This window comes from Mirounga leonina, unplaced genomic scaffold (assembly GCF_011800145.1).
Source record: "Mirounga leonina isolate KUSES-001 unplaced genomic scaffold, KU_Mleo_1.0 Mir_94, whole genome shotgun sequence".
NCBI classification, from domain to species: Eukaryota; Metazoa; Chordata; class Mammalia; order Carnivora; family Phocidae; genus Mirounga; species Mirounga leonina.
In genome coordinates this window covers 44,938,874-44,951,532 of record NW_023270855.1, presented here as the reverse complement: position 1 = coordinate 44,951,532, position 12,659 = coordinate 44,938,874, and the positions used below count along the sequence as shown (strand labels likewise).

At 58.3% G+C, this 12,659-nt stretch overlaps 1 protein-coding gene across 1 annotated transcript; it reads right to left on the bottom strand.

The window, feature by feature from the left end:
- Positions 1-2,691: 2,691 nt before the first annotated feature.
- GMIP (GEM interacting protein) lies at positions 2,692-12,217 on the bottom strand. The gene is made up of 21 exons (XM_034996383.1): positions 12,092-12,217; positions 11,071-11,155; positions 10,526-10,601; positions 10,356-10,413; positions 9,694-9,819; positions 9,547-9,611; positions 9,344-9,451; positions 8,862-8,942; positions 8,579-8,749; positions 8,354-8,491; positions 7,832-8,028; positions 7,456-7,556; positions 7,293-7,382; positions 6,856-6,933; positions 6,633-6,787; positions 6,226-6,414; positions 5,991-6,128; positions 5,693-5,889; positions 4,960-5,350; positions 3,626-3,689; positions 2,692-3,494 (listed from the first exon to the last, which is right to left on the bottom strand). Exons 1-21 carry the CDS (start codon positions 12,108-12,110, stop codon positions 3,115-3,117), a joined length of 2,907 nt encoding a protein of 968 aa, XP_034852274.1. The 5' UTR covers positions 12,111-12,217; the 3' UTR covers positions 2,692-3,114.
- Positions 12,218-12,659: the final 442 nt, after the last annotated feature.

Sequence of the window (12,659 nt, the reverse complement as noted above, 5' to 3'; positions counted from 1 at the left end):
GCACGGATGCATTCTTAAAACCATTACCAACCCAGCCAACCTTCCAAATTTAATGCAACGGTGGACGCGTTCTGTGTTTCATTGGTATGACCATCTAACATTCATTTTTGTTCCCTCTTTGGGACCAGAGGGTGTTGTTTGGCACATGGAAGCTCTTAATAAGTACAAGGTCAAAGCCCTAAATGACACTCAAAATAGCATTTTTCTACTAAATACTGAAGTAAAACAAACGTGTAAGGCAGTTTTACATAATAGCATGGCATTAGATGTTTTAACTGCTATACAAGGTGGAACTTCTGCTATCACAAAAACAGAATGCTGTATATACGTTCCAGATTACCACAAAATATTTCCGGGTTTCTGACATGAATACTCAAATTGGCCCTTTAGACGATCCCTCTCTTTCCTTTAATGATTGGTTAAACTTCTGGACTGGAAGAGGATTTTTGTCAACTATCAAAGGACTGTTATTTGGGCTTTTCTTTTTGTTGTACTTATGTTTTGCTGTTTTCTCCCATGTCTCTCCACTTGGTGCCAACACACCTTCGCTGCCATAACTTCAAGCCAAGAGATGATCCCTTCCACTCAGGGAGATCCATACATGCAGTCTCCCTTGGATTCAGCTGCCTATGCCTTTTGTAACTCCTATATCTATATAAGCCCCAGCTGACCAATGTTGACCCGTAGGCAGGGGCCTCTCTATGCCCCTATTCAGCGGGAAGAAGTTGCAGAAGGTGAGACCTTCCACCTTCAGCAACCTTAAAGATTTAAGGGTCAAAACTGTTCAGGGGGGAATGATGTGGGAAACAAAGGCAGAAGAAAAAACTATTAAATTTCCTTACTACCTACAGCACATTGACAAGTCCTTGAAACAGGCAGAGTGACATTCCTCTAGGGACCCAACTGCCTGGATGTTAATACTTTGCTAAGGGCAAAAGACAATCCTAGCCCGACCCCCCGCCCCGGATCCTGTAAGTCTATTTTAACATATAAACATTCCTTTGGAAATGTCCTTTACCTCTAAACCCAAGATACATGTTAGCAATCATCCCCCAAGCATATGGCCCACCGACATACATCGGAAGGGTCTCATGACTAAGGTTTTATTAGACGGTAATAAATGACCTTTCCCCAACAAGAGCTAACCCCCTCAAGGTCCTGGAAACCTTGCTTCCAGAATTCCTTAGAGACTTAGGGATCCCTAACCCCCTCCCAACTTGAAAGTATATAATGGGCCCCTCCTCAAGACCCCAGTGGCACCTCTTTCTGCCCACGGGTCCTGTCCCCGTGCTTTAATAAAACCACCTTTTTGCACCAAAGATGTCTCAAGAATTCTTTCTTGGCGGTCCTTCTTTCCTACATCAGTGACCAGGTCGACCAGAATGGACAGCTATGCAGCCCCAGAAGTTGGGCGGCGGGTTTTGGGCGCGAGTGCTCCCAAAGCGGGAGGGGCATCGGGCCATTCCGAGTGCGACGAGGACCCTGGCGGCCTCCCAGACAAAGGGGGCGGTCAGGAAGGCGGTGGCGGGCGGGCGCCCCTGGGCTGGAGGAGGAGCTGGGACCGAGGGGAGGAGGGGGCGGTGCCCGGGCCCCACAGGCACGTGCCGCGCCCTCCCCGGGACCCGCGCCCACCCACCACTGTCAGTACCAGGCTCACCTGGGCCGCCCGTCACGCCGCAGACGGGGCGGCCTCCCGGAGGGTCGGGGTAGGCCCCAGACCCATAGCCTGGTGACCACCGCAGGAGCGGAGGAGCGTCCGGTGCGTTGAGCGCGGGCAGCCGAGAGAGCACGGGAGGCGGGGTCCCGCCCCTGTCCCTGCCTGGGCGCGGCGCCCCGCCCCCGCCACCTGGGGGAGCCCCGCCCCGTCTCCGCCACCTGGGGGAACCCCGCCTCTGCAGCCGCGGTAAGGACAGGGTCTCCCGGAACCGCAGCCCCCCCATTTCCTCCCGGCCTCACGGCCTCTGGGTCGCCCCTCCACTTCCGGCGCGGGACCCCCGCCCCCGTCCTCGCCCGCCTCACACGCACGCAGTTTAGAGCCTTCCGGGGGCTGAGTCACTCACTGCACCAGAATTCCCGCCGTGACCTCGCGCAGCCTGGGCACAGCTCCGGGTGGTCTCAGGGTCCGCGCCCCCACCCGGCCCCACCCCGCCCGCTCCCTGGCGTCCAATCCGTCGCCGAGTTCCAAGCCACGCCCTGATCCGACTGGTCTCCCACCGCCGGGACCCCCGCCCCGCCTCCGCTTCTCCAGCACCGAGATACCGCGCGCAGCGGCCTCCGGTGCCCCTCGGACCTCTCCGGCCCCAGCTGACCCTGGGGCCGCACTTAAGTTTCTCGAAATCCCGCCCCCGCGCCCTCCGCCCCCGGCAGCGCTGCCCCCTGTCCGGCCCCGGCTTGTGGCGGCCCTGGGCTCCCACGGCCCAGAGCACACAGCCCCATTGTCCCGGTTATCTGCACTTTGTTATATTTGTTTGATTATGCAGGACCGGATCGGGGACGTGGAGCTCCGGGAGGGCCGGGCCGGTGTGACTCAGCCTGGTGCCCAGGCCCAGCCAGTACTGCTTGTAGGTGCTCAAGGATGTGTCGGGATGAAAGGGGGCCTTGGTTCCTCTGGTGGGTAAAACGGAGCCAAAGGATGCTGCCCTCACCTAGCTCTCCCATCACCGTTGCCTGGCAAAGAAAGACACTCGAGGGTATAAAGGACACGGTTTATTCCCAGGCCATCAGACCCCAGGTACCACCAGAATGTTGAGTCTGGGCTGCCCACACCCTCCAAGAGCTGGTTACCTGAGGTCAGCAAAGGAAGCAGGCAGAGGTGGGGGAGTGGCCACCAAAGTAGCAAAAGGCACCCCTGTTCCAGGGGTCAGGGACTAGGGTGGACACCAAGGATCCCATGACTTGTATTGACCCTGAGTACTGACCCTGATTCACCTCTGAACCTGAGTGGCCCTGATGGGCAGTGACCTATGTCTAGTGGGGGGGGGGGATCCTGGTATATTGCTCCAAAAAGGGTTTTAGTCCCCCAGGCCATGTAGTCTTTCCTTACAGGAACTCTCCAGAACCCCCAACACTGAACACCTTCTTAGTCCTTTCCCCTCAGTCAGAATGCTGGGATGGTCAGAGATGGTCCTCGGCTTCCTCGGGTTGGGGGTCTGGGCAGCAGGTGGCCTTGGGCACAGTTTCATGGTGTAGCTTGGAGAGTAGCCGGGCTGTCTCCTGGGTGATCTCAAAATGTTTGGGCAGCGGGGTGCGGCGCAGAGGGCTGCCCTCAGGCGAGGAGGAGGCAGCAGCGGGGCCAGGTCCCCGCCTCCGCAAACTCCCTCGGGTCACTGATGTGACAGGGGTCTCCTCGCTCAATTTGGAAGCTACCTGGGCCAAGCTGGACAGCTGGTGGGTGACAGGCCGCACGCCGCCCCGGGGATATTTCACTGGCTGACGGCTGAAGTGGCCACGGGATTGTGTCCCCAGGAGTGAGTCCTCTGGACCTTGGCTGGACACTGTGGGTTGGCATGGTCAATGCTGAGCACCCCTAAGTCCTCTGGATTATCTCGGGGGAGTCATCTCTCAGCCAAGCCACCCCAGGCAAGGACACCCCTATAACTCCTGGGCTGCTCCCCAACATACTTACCTTCCCCTCCCTCCTCTTTGGTGTCCTCAGCCACTTCTCTCTGGTCACTCTGTGGAGTTGGAATCTGTAGGAACAAATCCAAGACCAAAACCCCAACAATAAAATCCCAGGTCTTTGAGACTCTTGGAGAGCTGAGGGTTTGTTCCTGGACACGTAAAAGGTCTGTCGCAGTTTTGGTATCTGGGGAGACGATGCCCTTTAACAGTATCCTGCTTGTCCCCTTGTATGGAGCAATATTATTGCAGAGCAATATCCATCCTGCTCTGCAAACTTGCACCTGCTTTTCAATTTATCTGTACATCCTTCAGTTGATCCTTTAGCTAAATGCTAATAGCAGCTGGGGTTCTTTCTACATGTCCTGAGCACTTTCTGAGCCATTCCATGGCTCAGAGACCCAGCGCTCACTGACAGCCCCTTTACCATTTCTGGGCCACTGTGGAGGGGAGGTGCATGCTCTCAGGAATGGTGTGTGTAGCAGGATCTGAGGGAGAGGGAAGCCACCAGGAGGAGTCTCATCTGTAAATGGTTTTCACTAACAGTATCTACCTCTCAGGGCTCTGTTGAAGATGACAGGAAGCCTATAAAGTGCCCATGCATAGTAGATGCACGATGCGTGGCATTCCACAGACCCCTCTTTGGCCTCACTTTCTACCACCTTCTCCTCACTAATTCATTACAGCTCAGGGCTGCACCCTAAACACACCAGAGATGCTCTCACCTCAGGGCCTTTTCACTGGCTGTTCCCTCTGGACAACCCTTCCCCAGATCTCCATCTGGCTCATTCCTCACCCACATCTTTCCAGTCATAGCTCCAAATCCACCTTCTCCATGAGACCTGCCACAGCATATTTATTGCTACAGACTGCCCTCCACCTCTCCTTGGTGCCCCCAATGTCTCTTACCTTACACTACCCTTTCGTCTCCATAGTACTTGTCATCTTGTAATGTCCTATAAACTGATGTTATACCATATTTCTTATTTGTCATTGGTTTCTTTCCCACTAAAATGCAGTCACCAAAAGGATGGGGTCTCTGAATAATTTACTCACTGATGTATTTGTAATGCCTACTACAACAATGCTTGGTACATAGTAAGTGTTCAATAAATATTGTTGAAGGAATAAATGATCACCTACATTAGTAACTCTGCAGAGCTGTACCCTGTCATTCCTCATTACCTCCGTTATTATTACCCACCACTCCATTCCTCTTTTAGGGAGAGAGAGAATGAAAGAGAAAAATTTCAAGACAAAGGAAGGAAGGAAGACAGGAGAGTGAGAGGGTTAAATGGAGAGAAGGCCCTCCCCATGTCTGTGGGCCCAGTGGGTTCCTACCTCAGGAGGCGTGGCCTCAGGATGCTTCTCCAAGGTACCGTGGGGCTCAGGGTCTGGGTCGGAGTCCGAGGCTAGGACTGGGGACAGGGGATCTGGAGCAAGGTAGGAGGGCGGTGGCTGGGGGTTGTTGTTTATGAGGGGCCCAGGGGCTGGACTGGGGTCTTGAGGCGGGGGCTCAGTGGCCACGGGGAGGTCGTCCATCCCAAAGATTTGCTCGTAGTATACAATGAGGAACTCGATGAGCTGGGCCTGGTGCCCAGAGTCTAGTAGGCAGGTGACAGGGCCAGCACCAGCTGCCCCTGGACCGTCCGGTGGCCGCAGCAGCGTTGGCCCAAACACAATGCCCAGGTTGTTGGCAGACATCTTGTTTTCCTCAAACTGTGCAGCCACCCTGGGGATGGTATGAGGAAAAAGATCAGAGCATGGAATGCATGGTCACTGGCCACCAGATAGGAGCTATAGGCCAGGCTCATGGCAACCTGCCCAAGTCACGGGTAAGTGGTCCCAGGCCTTGTTGGAGACCGGCAGCTACATGCCTGGCAATGGAGATCAGGGGTCAGCTCCCAAAGTCTAGAATCATGTATTAAAATTCAGAGCTCAGAAAACACATTCAAGATCAGAAGTCAGTGTCAGGGGTCAGTCCCAGAGGTCAGTAGTCATATGTCCACGGACGGGGCCACAGATCCGTGCCTCAGGTCAGAAGTCACATTTCAAGGTCAGGGACAGTGCACACCTGAACAGATGGGCCACCAGGTGCCGCAGGGTGCTGTAGTTAGAGGCAGGCAGCTGCACCAAGAGGGTCTTCAGCGAGCGGATAACCTCAGGGCTGGGGCTGGGGGTCCCAGGGTCGTGCCCAGGGTCTGCATGCAGGGTCTTAGCCAGAGAGATGAAGGCGTCGTAGAGGTGGAAGGGGACCACGGGGTCAGTGAGCTGGGGGTGGAATGGCGGGAGGGACATGGGTGTGGGTGGGCTGCAGAGGGTCCTCAGCCTGAGCCCGCCCGACCCCTACCCCTGAGCCACTGAGTACCCACCTCCTGGAGGAATCTCTTGAGAACACTCGAGACATCATGAGGCGAGTTTCCTGACATGTCCACCAATGCTCGACCGTTCTCAAAAGCCTGGCACAGCCGCTCCACACGGACCCGGGACCCGCTGACCCGATAAATGCCCTGCGGGGCAGGGGCAGGGAATAGACATCTGGCTCACGAACCTGGCCATCAGGAGGGCCGGGTCACTACTGGGGGTGGTCAAGAGTCAAGGCAGCACCTGCACACCCAGGGCACGCTGTTCTATCTCGGCCGTGCACTTGGTTATCACAAAGGGCACCTCCTCCGGGAAGTCCCTGGGCAGCTGCAGGAAGTCGACCCCAAAGAGGGACGTCCGGGCTGGGAGCCGCCTGTGTCCACAGAGGATCAGTAGAGTCTCCAGGCAGCGCTTGTGACAGGTCAGAAAGCACTGAGGGGGAGGTCATAGGGTCAGGGAGGTCATCAGGGGTCAGTGGGGGAAGAGAGGTCAGAGGGATCCTCAGGGGACAGGGGACTCATAGGACATCATTAAATCAGGGCATGTCCCAAGGGCAGAAAGGTCATAGAGATTTCAGGTCGGGGAGGTGCCTGGGGTCAGGGAGGTCACTAGGGTCACAGAGGTCATTGGTTGACGGGCCCAGGCCACACCTCCTCGCACTCGGTCCCGCTGACCATGAAGGCTTCACACTCGCGGCACTTGGCTGGGCCCCGAAGCCGCCGCAGCCGGTGGGTCTGGGCCGCGCTGGACAGCGTCCACTTCCTGAAGGGGCTTCCTAGACCATTCTCCAGCCCATCTACCAGGTCTGTGGGGACACAGGGTCAGGGGTGCCTGGTCCACCCCCCACCCCACCCCACCTGCTTCCAGCCTCACCAGGGTCTCGCTCCTCAAAGTCATCTGAGGATTCGGTGCCTGTGGATGAGACCTTCACCAACCGCCTTGTGCCAGAGCCTAGAGGCAGAAGGTCACAGAGGTTGGGGGTCACAGGGGTCACGGGGAAGCTCCAGGGCTAAGGAGATATTCCTGGTTTTCAGGCTTTCCAGAACCACCCACAGATGCCCTTGGGAAAAGGGTTAGAGGTCAGGAGGGAAGTCAGGTCAGAGATTGGGGGTTGGAGAATGGGGTCAGCAATCTGGGGAGTGGTTCAGAAATTGGCTCAAGAGAATGGATCAGAGGACGAGGAAAATAGGTCAGGGGTGCAGGTAGATCAGAGGTCAAATGATAGGTTAGAGATGGAGGGTCAGAGCCTGGCCAGTGTCTAGAGGAGACTTATAGGTAGGGAATGGGTTAGGGCCGGGTCCTGGCCCCACCTGGGCTGGAAGTGGGAGAGTCCAGGGACCGAGACTCGCTGCCACCGCCCACACTGTCCATGTCGCTGCCTGGAGTCGGGCCTGGAGTTCCTAGGAGGGAACAGGTCAATTAGGACTGACCCAAGCCCCGGCACCACTCCCGCTGCCCCCTCACTTCACTCACCCTGCCAGCCTGCCTCGGCCCAAGGGCCTGCCTCCGCTGCACTTTCATCCAGCCGAGGGGGTGGGGGGCAGGAGAGCTTCTTTCTTGAGTCCAGGGGAGAGCTGAAAGGAGTGGTTTGAGGGCTCTGACATCACCTATGCATTGCATCTAGGAGGACCCAACTCCAAGCACACCAGTGAGCACCCAGTAGTCCAGTAACCCTAAAGTCTGGACTCTCCCAGAACTGGAATACCCACCCCCACAAGAGCCTTGCGGACTAAATCCAAGAACTGAGGCTTTGAGTTTTCTGACCCCCAAGTACTCAGCGTGGTGGTGCCAACAGCCTGCAACTGTCTCTGGGGCTCATTTCTGACCCCGCTGCTGGGGGGAGGCCCACCTGTGCGCAGTGGGCAGGAACTCCTGGAAGGAGAAGGCAGGCGGAGCGGGTGGTGGGGCCTCGGGCTGCAGCACCCTCACGAACTCCTGGTAGCGCTGGCCGGGCTCGAAGGGCTCACAGCACTCCGCCAGGGCGGCGAAGGCGCGGGGGCCACGCTCGGCCTGCGCCCCTCGAAGCCCAAACAGTCCCAGGGTCACCTGCGGCGGGGGTGGGGAGCGCAAACTGCAGTGAGAGAGGGGCGGAGCCTGACCTTTAGAGACACCAGTGTGGCCAGGGTTTGGGGGCGGGGCGAGCAATGAGAAGCAGCTGGGGGGCGTGGTCAGAGCCTGGCTTGGAGGGGTGGGGGTGGGGGAGACAGGACCCCATGGGGGTGGCGCCGAGGCTGAGGTGTGGTCAGGGACTGAGGGTGGAAACTGGCTGTCTAGGGAGAAGGAGTCCTAAGCTCTGGGGACGGGTTAGGGGCACAGGGCCCTCAGCTGGGGCCAAAGGAGAATATGGGGCGGCAGTGGGAAAGGGTCTCACCCGCCTCAGCACTTCGTCCCCCTGCAGCACCAGCTTGCGCACATGCGACACGATCCGCTGCTTGGCGGCCTCCAGGTCTTGCTGCCGCACGTTGGCGTCGCGGACGCAGGTCTGGTACAGCGCCATGGCCTCCTGCACCTGGAGAAACCAGGGCCCGGGCACATGTGGGACAGTGTGGGGCGGGGTGCACCGAAGCGCTGGGGGGGCTCCGGGCCGGGTCCCCACCTTGGCCTGGGCCTCCTCTCGAGATCGCCGCCGCCGCTCCTGCTGTTTGCTGGGCCCCGGCGAGGCCTGGGGTGCCGGGTCCTCGGGAGACGCCTGGGAGCGAACCCACAGGTCCTCGCTGCGCTGTACATACTGGAGCTGGGCCCTCCGCAGAGCCTGCACTGCGTCATTCTGGGACCGTGGGAAGTAGGGGCAGGGACAGAAGGGGACAGATCAGAGCCTCTTCCTCTGCTCTGCCAGCTCAGCGGGTGCGCACCTACCTACCCACCGTGCCGGGACTCACCATCCGCTTCTGCTCTTTCAACCACTGCTCCTTAAACTCCTTCCGCCACTTCTCAATCTCATTTCGTTTGGCTGCCAGGGGCTGGCAAGGAGGACAGATGGGGGTGTTGCCTCAGGGCCACCCGGTCTTTCCGCTCCCTGCTACCATGTGCCTTTCATCCTCTGGACCCTCTCCCGGGTGTGCACTCTCACCCACCCACCGGCTCTCCACCTCATCCTTTCTAAAGCCTGGACCCAGAGATGCCAAAGCTCTCTTCCTGGGAACACTCAGCGCCTTGCCCCCGCTCAAGTCCTGCAAACAAACAGAAGCAGTTTTGCACTTGCACAGGAAGCCTGGTTTGAATCTCTGCTGGGTAACCCTGGGCAAGCTCCTCAGCATCCCTTTGCCTCAGCTTCCTCATCAGCAAAATGGCACTGATGGTAAGTGCCTTCTCCTGGGGAGGAGAATGGAATGGAATAGTGCATGCAGCAGGGCCCCCTCACCTGGTAGTAATCTCTTTTCTGCTGGGCCACTGTTTCCATGGCCAGGGTCCCCAGGCTGAGGTCGTGTTCCAGAAACAGGGTGTAGATGTATTGCAGTGGCATGTGGTTCTGGGGGGGGTGGGGGGAGGGAGGGTTGGTGTTGGAGGATGCTGAGGATCTAGGGGGTCAGGGCTGAGGTTCTGGAGGGGTCTGGTCATGGCTACCTGCTGGTGGATTGACACCTTGCCAGCCTCGGCGATCTTCATGATGCTTTTGGCAAATTCTAGCTCTGGGGGGAGATAGCAGGGGTCTGAGTTGGGCAGGGTGTGGGCACTGCCTGGGGCCTGGGGCCGGGCAGAAGGGGCCCTCACCAAGGCTGGCTCTCTTCTCCGTCCAGGCCAGCAGCTCCTTGGCATAGCGGCTCCAGGTCTTGGCATAATCCAGAGCTGCGTCCACGCCCCCCGTGGTCCGAATGAGCCGCAAGTCCAGTTCTTCCCCTGGGGCAGGAGGGTGGACCTCTGACTTCTGAACTCTGACCTTCTGTGGCAGCTTTCCCTGAGCCCCAAGACCAACCAGACCAGTGACCCCTATTCTACACTCTATGGCTCCCCCAAATACCCCTTTATGATCTTGTCCAGGTTGCAATTTTATTTTATTTTTTTTTAAGATTTTTTATTTATTTATCTGAGAGAGAGAATGAGAGACAGCGAGCACGAGAGGGAAGAGGGCAGAGGGAGAAGCAGACCCCCAGCAGAGCAGGGAGCCCGATGCGGGACTCGATCCCGGGACTCCAGGATCATGACCCGAGCCGAAGGCAGTCGCTCAACCAACTGAGCCACCCAGGCGCCCCCAGGTTGCAATTTTATACTGATTCTCCACCCAGACTGAGGGCTCCCTGAGGGCAGGGGCTCAGCTCTTTCGTGTGTACTGTCGTGTCCCTGCCGGTGTGAGGAACAGGCAGGGGGTGATGACTAGCTGAAGAAGGACTCCTTTCTGCCCCCACTCCCCCGAATCCCTCCTCAAAGCCGCCTACCTGTAAGGGGCGCAGGACCCTCCAGGGAGGGGCCACTCCAACGTCTGGTTTCCCTGGTCTGAGGGGGAGGGAGACAGCATTCAGGAGCAATCAGAGCAGGGGCTTCAACCCCCTAGAGCCCCTCCCCCTGGAGATGCCCTCCTCCCGCCCTCCTTCGTCCCGCCCTTCACCTCAGTGGCTGTGGAGGTCTTGTCAGACTCTGGGTCTCCTGAGAGCACGGGGTCTCCAGGCAGCATCTCAAGGGTCCTGGGAGGTAATGGTGTCAGGATGCCACCCTCCACCCAGTCTGTCTTGCTTAGGGGTGTTGGGGGCCCCCAGGGCAGTGTGAGTGATGGTCCTGGATATCACCTCTGTGACATCTCTTGTATCTGGGAGGTCTGAGTGGTTTGGGGGGCAGGGGGAGGACCAGGTGCAGTTCGTTTTTTTTTAATGGAACTTGAGAGAGTTTGAAAGGTCCCAGGTGAATCTGGGGTTCACAGAGTGGGATTATAAGGATCTCAAATGTTTAAGGAGTCACAAGGATATATGGGGGTACTAGGACCATTTTAGGGATTTCCAGTGGTTTTGGGGGGCTGAATTTTGGGATTTTTCAGGTGTTTTGGAAGGACCCATCTTAGATTCTCAGGTTATTAGGTAAGTGGACCCAGATGTTATAGGTTCCTAATGAGGCACCTAAATGGTTAGGGATTTGGGGGTGGCCCAGGCTCAGACTCACACGTTCCCCAGGGAGATCTCGAGGTTGTCCAGGCTCCGGAAGATGTCACTGTACCTCTTCCTGCTCTCTGGAGCCAGGGGTAGCCCTGGGGGAGGGGAGTGTCATACATGGGCCAATCAAAGCCTCCCTCCACCCACCGAGGCACCGACACCTAGGCCCTTAGCCAGTTGTTTGGAGGTTGGGGAGAGAGGGACAGAGAGTGTTCTGGACCTGTACAGAGTGTGGGAGGGGGGCGGGTGTCAGAGTCAGGACTGAGGCAGTGTGGCCTGGGGGTGAAGCCACTCAGGGCAGGCAGATGGACTCAGGCACAACCCAACACAGAGACAGCTGCTTAGAGGAACAGAGACACCCACACACACATGGGCCCAGAAGCAAAGCGACAAAACATGCCCCAGATGCAGCCACACTGTCCCTGGGGAGAGAGCCAGCTTGACAATGGAACCACATGGACCTCAGGCCAGACAGATGGAAATACACGTGGGAGAGACCGGCACAGAGCCTGTGGCACAAACACATAGGGGCAGACTGAAACCAGAGGAACATAAAGGCCGAATGACACTCGACATACACAGCAGAGACACAAAGACAGCCGGAAATACAAGTCAGACCTTGCCACATTTCTGCCACAGCCCCCCTTCTAAGGAGCCCAGATCAGCAATGCCCCCTCCCCTGACTATGGAGGAGCCGAGTGGGGAGTCTGCCGTGTTGCCCTCTCCATCAGCGGTCATGACACCCTGCCCCCATCACAAATATCAGAAGCAGAAGCGGCCACTTCCCCTTCCTGGGCCCCCTCCCCCAGGCATCCGGGGTGAAGACTCCAAAGGGGGAGGGGGCGAGGGAATGATGTTCTGGGCCCCTCTCGGCTTGGGGGTCCTCACAGTGGAGGATGCCCGCGTCCCTCCCATTCGAGACTCCTTTCCCCGCTCTCTGAACGGAAAGGGACAGGCGAGACCACTCAATTTAGGAAGTGGGGTACGGTTGGGGGAGGTCCCTCTCGGATCCCATTTCCCGGACCGCCTACCCGGCTCTGCTGCGTCCATGGCCCGGTCCGAGGATCTCTCGGCGGGGACCGGGACTGGGACGGGATCTCGCGCTGGCGGGGCCTTGCCCCGATTTCCTGCCGCGGCCGCCGCCGCCCGGGTTCCGCGTAGCCCCGCCCAGCGCAGGCTACGCCCCGCGACCAAACACGCCCCTGCTCAGCAGAGGCCCCGCCCCCGGCCACACCTCGGCCGGTTGGCCACGCCCCGAGGCTCTACGCGCCCTGACCGAGACTCGGGAGATGCTGTGGGTCCGGGGATTCTGGTGCGACCATCCCAGACCTGGACACCTCATGGCTCCATGCCAGCCAGGGTTCTCCTCGCCAGATCTTTGCGCGGCTCCAGAGCCCCAGCACACTCACTCTCCAGGGCGCCTGTCCCTGAATCTTCTACACTCCGCGACGCAGCGACTTCCCTGCCCAGGGGCCTCTTGGACCCCTGAACCCATACAGGCTCCACTGGATCCATGGTGCCCCCTGGTGGAGAGGCCTGATGGCAGGCCTTACTCCAGTGGGATCTTAAGTTACCCCAATGCTCTAGGGCTGGAGACCC

Bases quoted from the DNA above. Each gene is read 5' to 3' on its own strand.
- GMIP (XM_034996383.1), bottom strand. The intron at 8,750-8,861 runs GTGAGTCCCGGC...CCACGGTCCCAG, and splicing joins TGAAAGAGCAGAAGCGGATG to AATGACGCAGTGCAGGCTCT. The intron at 6,788-6,855 runs GTGAGGCTGGAA...GTGTCCCCACAG, and splicing joins CTTTGAGGAGCGAGACCCTG to ACCTGGTAGATGGGCTGGAG.